The following is a 15,129-nucleotide window of genomic DNA, read 5'->3' as shown; positions in this document are numbered from 1 at the left end:
GGCTGGCCTCCCGAAGCATGGAGACTCACCCCAGACATGTCGGACTGGCCCTCCCTGGCCCACCAGCCCAGGACCAGTGGCTTTCGGAGGCCAAGGCCCAGCGGCAAGAGGGGCCCTGTGCAGAGCACACCGCTGTGGGTCTCTCACTGGGTGCCCGGGAAAATCAGGGTGTGGCTGGCCTGTCCCCTGTCCAGGACAGGCCAGCAGTAATATGGAAACTCCTGCAGTGGAGCTCGCTGCCAAACCTCCCCAGCGATGTGGACTTTGGGGCCCCATGGTTCCCCAACGTCAGCTTTCAACAGGAGTGCTGGGTCCGTGCCACTTGTCCATCAGCTGTGGCCTCCCCTAGGGCCCCAGTCCAGGACAGGCCAGCAGTAATATGGAAACTCCTGCAGTGGAGCTCGCTGCCAAACCTCCCCAGCGATGTGGACTTTGGGGCCCCATGGTTCCCCAACGTCAGCTTGCAACAGGAGTGCTGGGTCTGTGCCACTTGTCCATCAGCTGTGGCCACCCCTAGGGCCACAGAACAGGCTCAGTCCTTCACCCCCATGGTAGCCCCATTCCCAGGCCCTGTCTTGCCCACTGAAGGGTCACTGAATGCTTGAGCCCACCTCTCCTATTTTGTACTAACCCACAAAATAAATTGTTGTCAGTTACAACGTGCCTGTTTCTGTGGCTCCCAGAACTCTGTAGGAAGCACAGGACACTCTGGGGCAGGAGAAAGGTCAGGGTCTTGCAGCCCAGGCCACAGACCAGCTTCTCCCAGCCTCCCCCTGGCAAGGTCCTCAGCTAGACGATGGCCACCCAGAGCCCAGGTTCCCACATACCTCATTAGAGGCCACAGGCCCACAGCCTCCCACTCTCAGCTGACACCAGGGTCAAGGCCATCAAGTGATTTACTGTGATTCAACCTTCGCCTGGCAAGGGCCCAGGGAGGACTGGTGGGGAAGTAAAGGATTACGGTGCCAGGTGAGTATAGGACAGGGAACAACAATCTGTGTAAAGCGTCCCTGGGATGATCCACAGTCACCTCTATTTCTGGGCTGATTGGGCTCTGGAGGAACTTCCTTCCCTCTTTTCCTCCTCCTCTTCCTCTCTATTCCTGTTCCTGGCATCTGGTACCCTCACATCCTGAGCCTATGTGGGGGCAGTTCATGGATGCTGCTGACCACTGGCCAAGGAAAAGGACAGGGAGGGAAGCGTGGTGGAGTCAGAGTCGGCAGCTCATCTGGCTGGTGGGGGCGGGGGCGCTGACCCAGGAGCAGACTGAGACCTCAGACATGTGCATGTGCACGTGTGTGCTTGTGTGCATGTGTGTGTGTGAACATCTGTCGTCCCTGGCTTCTGCTCTAAGACCCTGTTCATGACCCCAAGTGACCCCACCTGTACCCTTGCTGACATATGCAGAGACCTATCAGGGCTCCCAGCTGGTGAATACTGGACTTGGTGATGCCATCCTCACGGATGTCACCATTACATAAACAAACGAACTCCCTGAGGGTCTCCTCTCACACAGATCAGAAGGGTGACATGTTCTTGTCCTATTAGTATTTTCTCATCTCGTCAATTCTTTTTGTCCATCTTCCTCCTCTTACTGATTGGGTATGAAGGGGGTTCTTGATGTGCAGTGAAGGGAATCAGGCCCAGAAGGACAAACACCACATGGTCTTGATGTCAGAGGTAGGGTCCAGGGGGCCCGGTAGTTGGCCTCAACACACCCAGTCCTCTGTCCAGGTTCGTGACTCTGCTCCAGGAAAGAATTCAAGGGCAGAGTCACAGTAAATGGTGAGAAGTAGTGTATTGTGACAGATAAGAAATGCAGGTTGCACAGAGAGTGCGGCATGCTCCAGACACTGAGCAGGGCCCACACCAAGTCTAACACAGAAGTAAGCTCAGTACAGACATCAAGTCTAACACAAAAGGAAGAAAAACACCTTAACGTTCAGTACAAAGTGCAGGCTGGCTCCAGAGAATGAGCAGCCCCTTGCTGAAAGCAAGTTCGATACAAAGTGAAATATACACACCTCAGCCTCAGCCTGCGAAGTACAGATGGCCTCCAGGACAGTGAGCTGCGACCCGCCTTCAGCTGGGATTTGACTTTTATAGTTTACGTGATGAACATTCAGTTAAGGGGGTGGTTCCCAGTTCCATGCACCAGGCGTATTCAAGAGTATTCTGTGCTCTCTATCGAGCATGCCCAGCCACTGGATTTGCATAGCCAGCCCTGTGGTCTCATTTTCCCAGGTTGGTGCTGAAAACAGGTCTAACTGGCAACAGTAACTTTCCCCCAGGGGAGAGCTCAGAGGAGGGGGCCTGAGACCTCAGGGAGTGGCTGGAAACCCAGAGGCGTGCCCTGAAACCCGAGCACAGGAAAGTGAGCACCTCCTGTATCCTCTGTACTATTCCATCTTCTTCAACTTCTTGTAAATCTGACATTATTTCAAATAAAATGTAAAAATATATAAAGTATCATGTAAAAAAGTAGCTGGTCCTTCACCACAGATAGAGAAGCACTAGACTTGGACTGAATCAGCTATGCCAAGAGTGTTAAAAAAAAAATCTTACGTTCATCATCAGCAGTTATGGCTGGATTCCTCAGGATGTAATCTATTGCTAATTTTTTATCCATTATCTACTGTTATCATAATGCTGTGTAAGACAAGCAAACAAAAACACAAAGCCCAGTGGCACCAAACAATGCATTTCCATTGAGCTCACTGGCAGCTCTTCTGCAGGGCTCACCTGTGTCTGCAGCCACTGGCTGGCTCAGCTGGGGAATGGCTGGTCTCAGATGCCACAGGTGGGATGACCTGGCCTTGCTCCATGTGGTCTCTTGGTCTTCAGCAGACATGTGTGGCCTTGTTCTTGTGACAGACACAGCACTCCAGTAGAGCATGTGGAGGGCGGCAAGCCTTCAGAACTGGCCACTGTCCTTCTCACTGCAAGGCCAGACCAGATTCCAGGGGTGAAGAAGTGGACTCCACTTGAAAGGATAGTGGGTGAGGAAAGGGAAAGGATTGAGGCTATTTTGCAATCAGTTGACCAGATCCTGGCAGGTCATTTAAGCTGCCACATTCTCCAGCATATGGAGTGATCTCAGATCATAGACACTAGTGCCTCACTTGCTGGCACTAAGGGCTGCTGATGAAGCCCTGCTCCTCTCTCTCAAGTACAGACACCGTTAATTGATGACTGTACTCTGCTGATGAACTTAGATGTGGCTTTAGAATCTTTGGGAATTAGGTTTACGAATTGAACTCTACCACTCAGCACTGCAATTGTGGACAGTCAGCGGGTAGCTCAGGAGCCCCCAGCCCCTTCAGGGGACAGCGGACATGCATGTGTGGTTAGTAAGAGGTGACTGTACCCTCTCAGATATTAATCTTGACCCCTCTCAGGTCACTGTGGCCCAATTACAAGGCCCATGAGCATCTACCTACTGCCTGACAAGCAGGGAGCAGCCAGGCATTTGTCAGGGAAAGCGTCTCTTGTGCTCCTCCACATGCCGTGTGTAGCATTAGGCTGCAAGTGGGGTCCTCTGAGCTTCTTGGGGTAAGACACAGTGTATTCCTGTCAGTTTGGGGGTTATCAAGGATAACAGATGTGGTTACAATAATAGAACTCCTAGGGAATGGCACAAAGGAAACCTGAATGTGTCAGGTAACACACTGGGTCTGAATTCGGGGCACTGATAAAATCATATTTTGGATGCTCTCTCACAGTCCTGGGAAATAAAAGCAGAAGACAGGAAATTGGGAGCTGCAAGGGAGGATGCGGATTTCCCTGGTGCAGGAACGTGTTCTCCACTACTGGGCCCCACAGGATCAGAGGGCACAGAGAGCCACGCTGGTGAGCCTGGAAACTGGCTGGGGCAGGATTCCTGACAAGGGAAAAGTCTCTCTGCCTGGTGTTCACTGGGATCTGTTTCTGTAACAATGTTATAGCTTCCAAAGAGCAATTATGGAATCCTGGGGACTTTAGAGAAGCAGAAACCATTCACCAGCTTCTCTGCAGTGTCTCTGTGCTAGACCCAATAGCAGGCAGATGGGAAGGATATCTGTGCTGGCCAGTAGAAGAGGTGTGGGGCTCAGATACATGAAAAACCTCTTTAGAAGTGGTATTTGGAGTGGGGCTACATAAAGGAGAGGGCTGCTCATCAAACAAGTCCAGTAGCATGGAGCTCGTATGTACCAGAGCAGGCAGGGGAGGAAACAGATGACCGCAGAGATGAAAAGAGGTACTAGAAGTTCATTTGGTCAGTCAGTCTGGGGCAGCACCAGTGACGTGTGTGGTGTGAGCAGGGCCCGGGCAGGGAGCTGGGACACAAGGCGAGGCTCGGGTCTTGGGGAATTTTGCATCCAGCAACGATGCAGAGAGAACACCAGCACTGCAGAGACCAAAGCATCATGAAGACCGATTGCAAGATGCACCCCTCTCCAGCCCCCAAAACCTCAGTTATCAGACCCAGGACAGACCATCAGAAGGGGAAGTCGTGGGGGCCGGTCCGTGGCTCACTTGGTAGAGTGCGGTGCTGAGAAGGGGAAGTCGGAGAACAAGGTCAGCTGGAGGCTGTCACGTGATGATTCTTCAGTCTCCACCCCTTCCCTGATTACCCAGCCCAGGCCTGAATCACTGTCGATTCACACCAATTGGTCAAAATGTCTAGATACTGGCAGCAGAAGGCTTGGGGCAGGAAGACGGGGAAATCCAGATGGTTTTTATAGTTAATAGAGGGGAGAGATTTTATCATTCATGAGCATATTCTCTGCCTCTGCCTGTTCATCCCAGGCCCTGCTTTCATAGAGATCCGAGATTTCAGAAGCAGGGCCTGGTGGACCCTATTTACAGTTTTGTTCTTTCATGTTCTACCATTTTGAATGAGTCAACTGTCACAGTCTCTTGGTGGATGGATCCAGAGAACATGAGATTGGCTGGAGTTGCAGGAGAGCCTGGAGCTGGGTGTGTCAGAGGGCTTCCCGGCCTGCAGGGCCCCGGCACGTGAGAACGAAGTTGTTCCTGTTGCTGTGCTGCTTGCTGTTCTGTCCTCCCTCCCCTCTCCCTCTGGAGCATTTTTTCTCCTTCCCTCTGCATTTCACTCACTGATTTTAGCCGGAGCTAAAAGAGAGCTTCATTACTAGAAACTTGTTCGTGGCTGGAGGAGTTGAAATGGAGATGGTGTCGTCCTGTGTCCTCAGACAGTGCTAGGTTGACAATCCTATGTTAAATTTATGTGTTCTCATTTTTGTTGCGTATGACTGTATTTCTGTACATTTAAGCATTTATGTTCCTGTGTAATGATTAATTAAGTGTAGTGAAAGGACTGTTCTCAAAGTTAGGAAAAGCCCTTGCTTCTCTGGAGGCTTCTCTCTGCACGTTTCCTTTGCTCTTGCCAGTCCTTATTTCTCTTCACTCTTTTTTCCCACTTGTCACCTTCTTTATTCCCCACTTTTGTTCCTCTGGGCTGGCCCTTCAATCCCCACTCTGTTCCAGGATTTGCTGATGCAGAATGCTTTCAAGGCAACAGGGTTTATTCTCTAGAGAATCGGCTTTTGTCTTCCCCTCCCCACCCCTCTTCTCCTCTGTTCTTTTTTCCTCTTCTCTTTTTTCATTCATTCATCTCCTACCAATTCTGCATCTCATCAGATCCCTCCCATAGTAAGTTTTATTAAGAAAATATCAATGACTAGCACAGTCCATCTGTAATGTCACAGTCCAAGGGAATCCAGTGGTGGTGGTGAGTGGATTTCTCTTGGCCTTATGGGCCTGTTGAGCTGGACATGAGGATGAATTAGGAGACAAGCAGAACATTCTGGGACCATCACGCAGGCAGGTGGTCTTAGTGAAGTCACTGGAGTTTAGAAACTGGGTCAATTTATCCATGTCACGGTATGCTTGGGTACCCACTTCTGCATTCCTCTCCCTAAGCCTCCTTTACAGGGTGTTTGACTACTGTATAGACACAAAAATAAACCAGGAAAGTAAAATAGTAAATATATTAGTAATCATAGTCAATAGTTGTAGTGGTAGTTGTAGTAGCTGAATGAAGGTCTAGGGCTATGTGTAACCCAATGGTGCAGTCTATATGGAAATGACGTTAAGCACATTTCACAGCACAGCCTTTCTTGTAAAGTTGTTTAAAAGTGGGAGAGACTTTGCATCTCCCTCTTGCCTTTGATTGCAAATGGTGTTTGTATGCCTATCATACTGCTTCCCACTGCAGCTGGGATCACAGACCTGCATCCCTGAGGGGGGAAGCCCCAATATTCTGTACATATCCCACTGGGAAGTTGCCTTCTGTTGCTTTACAGCTGCTCAGCAGTCATCATGATGGTGTGACCTGCTTCTTGCAGGTTAGTGGACCATCCTTGCTGCGTGTCTCAGGGCAAGACATTTTCCTTTGTTTCATCTGCAAACTCTGAACACCCTGCCAGCCTAAAGCTATGCTGGTGAGACACTTGGAAAGACCCACACGCTTCCGAGGGGAGGAAGCTGCAGAGACACCAGTGCATCCCTGCTCTGCTTCTCTGTGGCACCGGGCATCATGTGTGTGTGTGTGTTTGTGTGTGTGTGTGTGTGTGTGTGTGTGTGTGTGTGTGTGTGTGTGTGTGTGTGTGTGTGTGAGAGAGAGAGAGAGAGAGAGAGAGAGAGATGTGAATATAGGTTCATGGTGCAGGCCTCTGTTTACAGGAGAGTGATGTCTGATGGGGTTTCCTCAAATTAGGTTTTTAAAATTATGTGAAAAGAATATATCCAAAGATCCTTTACGTAATAATCCACTTTGGAATTTTATATACTTTTAATTGGTCTTGCATCAGTATTCTTTTTGGGATAAGCCAGTTTGTCTTGAACCCACACAGGAGCAAGGGGCCACAGACAACTGAAGAAAAGGAGCCACTCAGGGTACAGTTGAGTTATTGCAAGGGACTGGCACATGGCCCATCCTATGGGAAATGTTTGGAGTCTGGGCAGTGGAGGAGACAGGCCCATTGGGGGAACACTGGGGCACAGCATGGGCAGCTGATCTGCCCTCCAATCATCACAGGACCACTCAGTGGAGAGCGGTCAGAAATATATGACTGCAAGAGATGCAGTTTGCAGAAAAAACTCAGGCCCAGACCAGAGTTTCCAACAACACAACTGTACCAGAACTCACAAGACCCAGAAGTATATACATGGTCAACAATTAAAAACTGAAGTATGGGTCTCGTTTCATTTTCCTGCATATTGATATCCAGTTATACCAGCACCATTTACTGAAGAGGCAGTCTCTTCCCCAGTGTACAGGCTTGGAGCCTTTCTCAAAGATCAGATGGCTGTAAGTGTGTGGCTTGATTTCTGGATTCCCTATTCTATTCCATTGATCAGTGTGTCTATTTCTATGCCAGTACCATACTGTTTTGGTTATTATAGCTTTGTAGTATAGTTTAAAGTCAGGCAGTGTTATTCCTCCAGCTTTATTTTTTTTGCTTAGAATTGCTTTGGCTATGCGTGGTCTTTTGTTATTCCATATATATGTCTGGATAGTTCTTTCCATTTCTGAGAAAAATGTCATTGGAATTTTGATGGGGATTGCATTGAATTTGTATATAACTTTGGCTAGTATGGACATTTTCACAATGTTGATTTTTCCAATCCAAGAGCATGGGATATCTTTCCATCTTTTCGTATCCTCTCTCATTTCTCTCAGCAGTGGTTTGTAGTTCTCATTATAGAAATTTTTCACTAAAGTCAACTCAAAATGGATTTAAGAATTAAATGTACACCCTGAAACAATAAAACTTCTTAAAGAAAATATAGGAAAAACACTTCAGGAAGTAGGACTGGACACAGACTCCATGAATATGACCCCCAAAGCACGGGCAACCAAAGGAAAAATAAACAAATGGGATTATATCAAACTAAAAAGCTTCTGCACAGCAAAAGAAACAATTAACAGAGTTAAAAGACAACCAAGAGAGTGGGAGAAAATATTTGCAAAATATAAATTTGACAAAGGATTAATATCCAGAATATACAAGAAATTCAAACAACTTTACAAGAATAAAACAAGGAACCCAATTAAAAAATGGGCAAAAGAGCTAAATAGGCATTTCTCAAAGGAAGATATATGAATGGCCAACAGACACATGACAAAATGCTCAATATTACTTGGCATCAGGGAAATGCAAATCAAAACCACACTGAGATACCATCTCACCCTAGTTAGGACGGCTAATATCCAAAAGACTCTGAACGATAAATGCTGGTGAGGTTGCAGAGGAAAAGGGACTCTCATACATTGTTGGTGGGACTGCAAAGTGGTGCAGCCTCGATGGAAAATGGTATGGAGGCTCCTCATACAATTGCAGATAGATCTACCATATGACCCAGCTATCCCACTGCTGGGAATATACCCAGAGGAATGGAAATCCTCAAGTTGAAGGTATACCTATTCCCCAATGTTCATCGCAGCACTCTTTACAAAAGCCAAGAGTTGGAACCAGCCCACATGTCCATCATCAGATGAGTGGATATGGAAACTGTTTTATATCTACACAATGGATACTACTCTGCTATAAAAAAGAATGAAATACTACCATTTGCAATGACATGGATGGACCTAGAGAGAATTATATTAAGTGAAATGTGTCAGGCACAGAAAGTGAAATACCACATGTTGTCACTTATTTGTGAGAGCTAAAAATAAATAAATAAATACTCACAAAAAAATGAAAAAACAAACCAAAAAAAAAAACCAGGGGTTGGGGGCGAAGAAAACATAACAATTGCAATTCCTTGAAATTGATATGACAAGCAAACAGAAAGGAGATTGTTGGGAGGGAGTGGGGAGAGGGAGGCGGGAGGGAGGTTTCGGTAATTGTCCACAATAATCAACCACATTTTATATTGACAAAATAAAATGAAATAAAATATTTTTAAAAAAAAAACAAAAAACTAGCTGCACAATAAGCCTTCCCCAGGGAACTAGAAGGAAAGTAGCTGTTTAGTTCAACTACAGGGCTCCAGTGCTGGTCCCTACAGGAAGTTCCATTTGAGAAGTAAGCAAAGAAGAGCAAATTAGTTCCAGTGCAGAGTTTACGTAGTGGAACAGTGAATAATCCAACACAGAACTGAAAGAAAAAACAAAATATCCAACCCACAGGTCAGAGAGAAAGTTTGATATTACCTAGTAAAGTTCTAACACCACCAAAAACACCTGTAAAACCTAGAATGACTGGAAGCCCCCTGGGCTCCCAAGCCAGGAATGGGGGAGGGCAATGAGCCTCAGTCATGCCCCCCTGACTACCACACACAGCCCTTTGATGACCACTGAGACACGGCAGGAAGCACCCCAGGCTCCTGGGCTGGGTTGGTGGGAGGCCAAGCGTTTCAGCCACGCTTCCTTGAAGCCTATGTCCAGCCCAGCAATGACCCAGCCATGCGGGAAGCCTCCTGGTCTCCCCTGCTGGAATGAGGAGGGGTGCCACAGGCCTTGACCAAGCACCCCCTGCTTCCTACTCCTCACACGCTCTTTCCTTCCTCCTTCCCTTCCCCCTCCTGCACAACTGCTCTGCAATATCTTAGAATGTAAAAAAATTATAATATTAATAAATAAATTGAAAAAAAAGAAAAGGTGGTAGGAGAATCCCAGTCTGTTTTGTACTGACTCAGTCTCCACAAGGACATATACAGGACATGGGACCTTTCCAGAAATTCCAGAGATTTTTGACTAAACATTCAGATTTCAACTGAATTTTGTGATCTAAAATAAAAGTCACAATGAATTCCTAATTGTGTAATTGAGTCTTTACTGGACAGATGAATTTGTCGAATATTTTTCCTTCTTCCTCAGATTGTGACATCAGTTAACCTGCTTTAACTATCTCACCACCAGTTTCTTAATTAAAATGAGAAAAGTAGACCAGATCATTTTTAAAAATATTTCTATCTACAACATTTCATTACTCTTGTTTTAAATATTTATTAAATGCACTGTTTTTTGATATTTCTTAAAAGTATAGTACATGCAAAAGTGCTTTTTACTTAAGTGTTCTTTATACTTACACATTTAATTAGACTTGAGGCTTTATAAACTATTTTTAAATTGTCTATCTATTTACATATACATACATATATACGGAGAGAGAGAGATACATTCACATTTATTGTATTGCTATTTCTCCCTTCAGATCTGTCATAGATACAAAAATCTGGAACAAAGTACTTGAAAACCAAATTTAACAAAACGTTGAAGGGATTATACATCATCGCCTAGTGGTAACTACCCCCGAGTTGTGAAGATTGTTCAAAATAGGCAAATTAATAATTGCGTTGCATCACACTAATAGAATGGATAAAAATAACACAATAATCTCAATAGATTCAGAAAAAGCATTTCATGAAATTCAAAACCCTTTCATGATAAAAACTCAAAAAACTAGGTATAGAAGGAGTTTACCTCAATGAAATAAAGGCCATATATGAAAAGCCCACAGCTAATATCATACTCATTTCTAAATATTTTTTACACACTGATCAAATGAAAACAGAAGTTATTATTATTTTATGAATTCAGCAACTTTCTCACAAGGACAGGTTCCTACTGATATATTTATTTCAGTCTGAAATGAAAATGGCTTTTTGTTGTATTGCTCTGCATTCTGTAGTCTTTTTCAATCGAGTTGCCAATTTGAGTCCCTTTCTCCCTCTCACTGATATTAAGGATAAATCATATGTATATTTCATTTATTGTGAAATCACCCAGCTATTATCATATGATTTAGCAATGAAAACTGACCAAGGCTTCAGAGAGGAGGCTTTGGAAAACCAGGGGAAGGGATATTATTGACTAAAATGGTCCATACCACAACACTTAGCAGTTCAGGAATGGGTCTCCTTGGTAAGTAATTTTCAGCTACATGTAAATTTTGATTTAGTATGTAATATTTTCATCCGGATAGAGCGTGGATTCAGGAGACTATGCCAAAGTAGAAATAAAAGTCTACTTTTATTTATCATTCTTGCTATTAATACAAGCGTAAATGAGAGAAATATGAGTGAATATAAATACATATACCAAAACAATGAAATGCAAAAGTTTAATTTTGTAATGGTGTCTAACCCAAATCTGTAACGGCATCAATTCACTTCATTTTTATAACTTACTAGAAATAGTATATTAATTACTATTCCTGTTATTGAGTACATACTTATGACAGGCAACATAATTATTCATTTACATTTATTAACTCATTAGGTACCACAAAGTTAACATTCAGTAAGTGCTAGCATAATGCCATGTGCAAAATGAAACAACTTTTTGAAAAAGAGAATATTGAGGAATCAACTGTTATTATATATTAACATAAATAAATATATTAATTTATCTTCACAGAAAATAAGAAAGTTCCAAGTACATGTCAAAATTTGGTATCTGACTAATCAGATATCTCAAATGAGGATTTTCAAAAAAGTACAAAATGTCCTGTAAATCGTATTAGGGTTAGCAGTGACACTGAAAGGAATGATAGATGCCAAATATCAAATACTGTATAGATCAGAGGATTGAGGAGTGGGGTGATGATGTCGTAGAAGAGGGTGAGGAACTTGCCCTGGTCCTGGGAGGAGTTGTTGCCCGGTTGCATGTACATGTAGATGATGTTTCCATAGAAAAGTGAGACCACAGTGAGATGGGAGCCACAGGTGTTCAAGGCCTTTTGCCTCCCTGACACTGACCGAATTTGTAACACAGCCTTCACAATGTAGCTGTAGGAGACCAGGATAAACACCAAGGGTGACAGGACAATGTCAACTGCCAGGACAAAGACAGTGTCTTCGATGGCCAGAGTGTTGATGTAGGCCATCTGGATCAGGGCTGGCATCTCACACAAGAAGTGGTCCACCTTGTGGTACCCACACTGGGGTAAGCTCAGGGTCACTGGAGACATGATAAAAGAGTTGGTCAACACACAGCCCCAGGCCACTGACACCAAGCCCAGGTAGAGCCTTGGATTCATGATCACCATGTAGTGCAGGGGCTTGCAGACAGCCACAAACCGTTCATAGGCCATGACGGCCAGGAGCAGGCACTCAACACCGCCAAGACCCAGGAACAGGAAGAGCTGGATGGCACAGCCCGTGTAGCTGATGGTCTTGTCCTGTCCATGAAGGTTATAGAGCAGCTGAGAAATGGAGCTGGTGGTAAAACTGAGGTCCAGAAAAGACAGGTGGGTGAGGAAGAAGTACATTGGAGTGTGCAGGTGAGGGTCCAGCCGGGACACCAGGATGATGGTGCTGTTGCCCAGAAGGGTCAGGAGATATGCTATCAAGATGACCACAAAGAGGATCCCCCTCTGCAGATGGGGGCGGTCAGAAAACCCCAGAAGGATGAAATGGTTTTGGGTGCTGTCATTGGTTCCATCCATCTCTACTGCACTTGAAGAGAAATATGGATGCTAATAACATGATCACCCAGTATTAAAGGAGCACTTACGATTAGACAGGCATTTTTCTATGCTTTTGACATTTATTTACTCATTTAACCCCAATGACAATGTAGGCACTATCTTTATTATAACCAATTTATAGAAAAGAAAACTGAAACACATGTGTTAAGCAAATTGTCATATGTAGAAAGAAGCAGAGCTGACTTTGAACCCAGGACACATGGCTTAGATTCTTTGTCCTTAACATCTGCTGGTACTGCCTCTAAATCCAGTGAAGCCAAAGATGACTCCTGCTATGGCCCAACCATTGATTCTTCTAGAGACCCAAGTACCTGAGCTCCTGTCAAAACCCCAAAGACCCAAAACCAGCCCTGAAATAATCAGTAAATAGTATTTAGGTAATATCCAGTGTATGTAGAATACATCATCTGCTCTTGATCCCAAAGAAACACTTCACTCATTTGGTTATTATTCTCAAGATAATGTTTAATTTCCTAATTAGATAAATAATGTATGAGACAACAGAATATTATTCAAGCAACATACACATAACATCTCTCTTTCTCTTGCTGCCTTAATTGGGTTTGGAATTGAAGAAATAGAGTATATGATTTTTTTTCTTCCAAAGTAATATATACAACTTAAGGGGGAAAAAAAATCCAAAAAATTTTGTAACAGAAAAATTTTGTAATAGAACCTTAATGCAATAATTCACATATATGTGCAGAAACCTCTACCAAATTCTAATTCCAAGACTGTGTCACATTTGAAGCAAACCATGTTTGAAGAGATAAATGACAAGTCTTACAGACAAATGTAAAGGGACGGATTAAATACATTTTAGGCGACAGCTCCAAACTCCTCTGTTAGAATCCCTTAACCAATGTGCCACAGTTTTGAGATCTTGGACAGCTCATTTACCTTTTCATAGTTTTCTCATCTAAAATAATACTAATCAAATCTACCTTATTTATTTTGCAATTATGTTTTGAGACTTTTAAAAATATAGATTTATAAAATATACTAAGGTTTGATGAATATAAAAATTTCCATGTATGTTAAATAAAATAGACATATCATAAAAACAGAGGATAGGAAAATGAGTCCATGAGGTTAGGCAGAGAAATTCTGAAGGAAAAAAAAAAAACAAGTCAATAAAGAGAAACTATATTGGTGCATATGTAAGCATACTCTGAAAATACAGTAATTCAAACGTGAAAACTGACCAGGAACTTGCGTGTATTCTTTATACAAAGACAAATTTCAAAGTATTTATTTAAACATTAAAAACATACAAATACTACATGAAAGCATAATAGTCTTTTCTTTTTTTTCTCTGACCATGGATTTAAGTAGACCTCACAAGAAGTTACAATTCTCTAAAGCTATGAAGCAAAATATGAATAAATTTTATTGCATATTTAAAAAGTCTGCATTCTAAGAAACACTACTAACAAAATCTAAAAAAAAAAAACCAACAATAGTAGAAAAATGCATAAAACAGTTGAAAGTCTACCTTGTTCAATTTTTTTCAAAAAATGGACAAGAAAAGCATGTAACAAAATGAAAATAGGTAATGACTTGAAGAAGCAGTTCTCAGGGAAATGAATGATTTACAAAAATGTGATTTATAAACATTGGAAATGTTCTCAGTTATTAAGGATATAAAAATTAAAACATAAAGATATTTGCTTTTTAGATATGTAAACATTGAAAAGTGTGGTAATATCCAGAACCTTGAAAAGTGTGGGGAAATAAGCCCATTCTCAAGAACTCTTGATAGGAGTTTAAATTGGACAAGTATCTTTGAAGAGACCTTAAAAAAACATCATTGTTTAAAAAACATATATTCCTTGACATTGTACATATTATTTGACCAAAAGAAACAGCTGTCTTCCATAACATTTAAAAACATGTGGGATCTTCTTGACCCATTAATTCCATATCTAGAAATCTGCCCTCCCTTTAACCATCAATAAGTAAATACACATCCTCAAGAATCTTCATTATAGCATTGGTTGAAATAGATAATATTCAGAAAAATGTATATGTTTAAAGTTATAGGCATGATTTCATTGAGACACCATTATGAACTGAAAACAAATAATTACTAAAATAAAATAAGTATATGTACGTGATGTCACATGGAATTTTATTAAAAAATTAATTTCAAACAAGTGGAAAGCAAAATATACAGTGAGATTATATGTAGCATACTTCCTTTTCTTTTTTTTTTGCTCACAGACTCTTGTTATATATGTGTGTATGCATATATATATATATGTTATGTGTATTAAAATAGAACAATATCTAGAAGTATGCATTGAAATATTAAAAAGACTCACTTGTAGAGAGTGAGATGGACATTAAGGGAGGCTTTCATTTTTACATATTCCTTCTTTATAATATCATAACCAATAATCATGAATTATTTTGAAACTTAAAAAGAACACATATGTGTATATATGTAGTATAGACAATATGATATTTAGGAAATTTCCCTATGAATAATTTTGTTTAATTTAATTTGTTAATATATCTTTTTAATTTTGTCATCCCTCCTCTTCAGAGATCGCTGCTCTATTCCCCTTAGTAAATTTTTATCTTTTAAAACTTAACAAACTGAAAAAAGAAGGAAAAGAAGAAGAAAGGTAGGAAGGCAGAAAGAAAAAAAAAAGACAAACAAAATTTCAATCACTATAAT

The 15,129-nt window shown here is 42.4% G+C and overlaps 1 protein-coding gene across 1 annotated transcript; it reads right to left on the bottom strand.

Annotated features, from left to right (window-relative positions):
• Positions 1-2,914: 2,914 nt before the first annotated feature.
• LOC134375954 (olfactory receptor 2W3-like) lies at positions 2,915-12,404 on the bottom strand. Its single transcript, XM_063094677.1, has 2 exons — positions 11,515-12,404; positions 2,915-2,939 (listed from the first exon to the last, which is right to left on the bottom strand). The coding sequence occupies exons 1-2, from the start codon at positions 12,402-12,404 to the stop codon at positions 2,915-2,917; spliced, it is 915 nt and encodes a 304-aa protein (XP_062950747.1).
• Between the last annotated feature and the right edge of the window lie 2,725 nt (positions 12,405-15,129).

This window comes from Cynocephalus volans, chromosome 4 (assembly GCF_027409185.1).
Source record: "Cynocephalus volans isolate mCynVol1 chromosome 4, mCynVol1.pri, whole genome shotgun sequence".
In the NCBI taxonomy this organism is placed as follows: Eukaryota; Metazoa; Chordata; class Mammalia; order Dermoptera; family Cynocephalidae; genus Cynocephalus; species Cynocephalus volans.
This window is presented reverse-complemented; position numbering and strand designations above follow the sequence as displayed.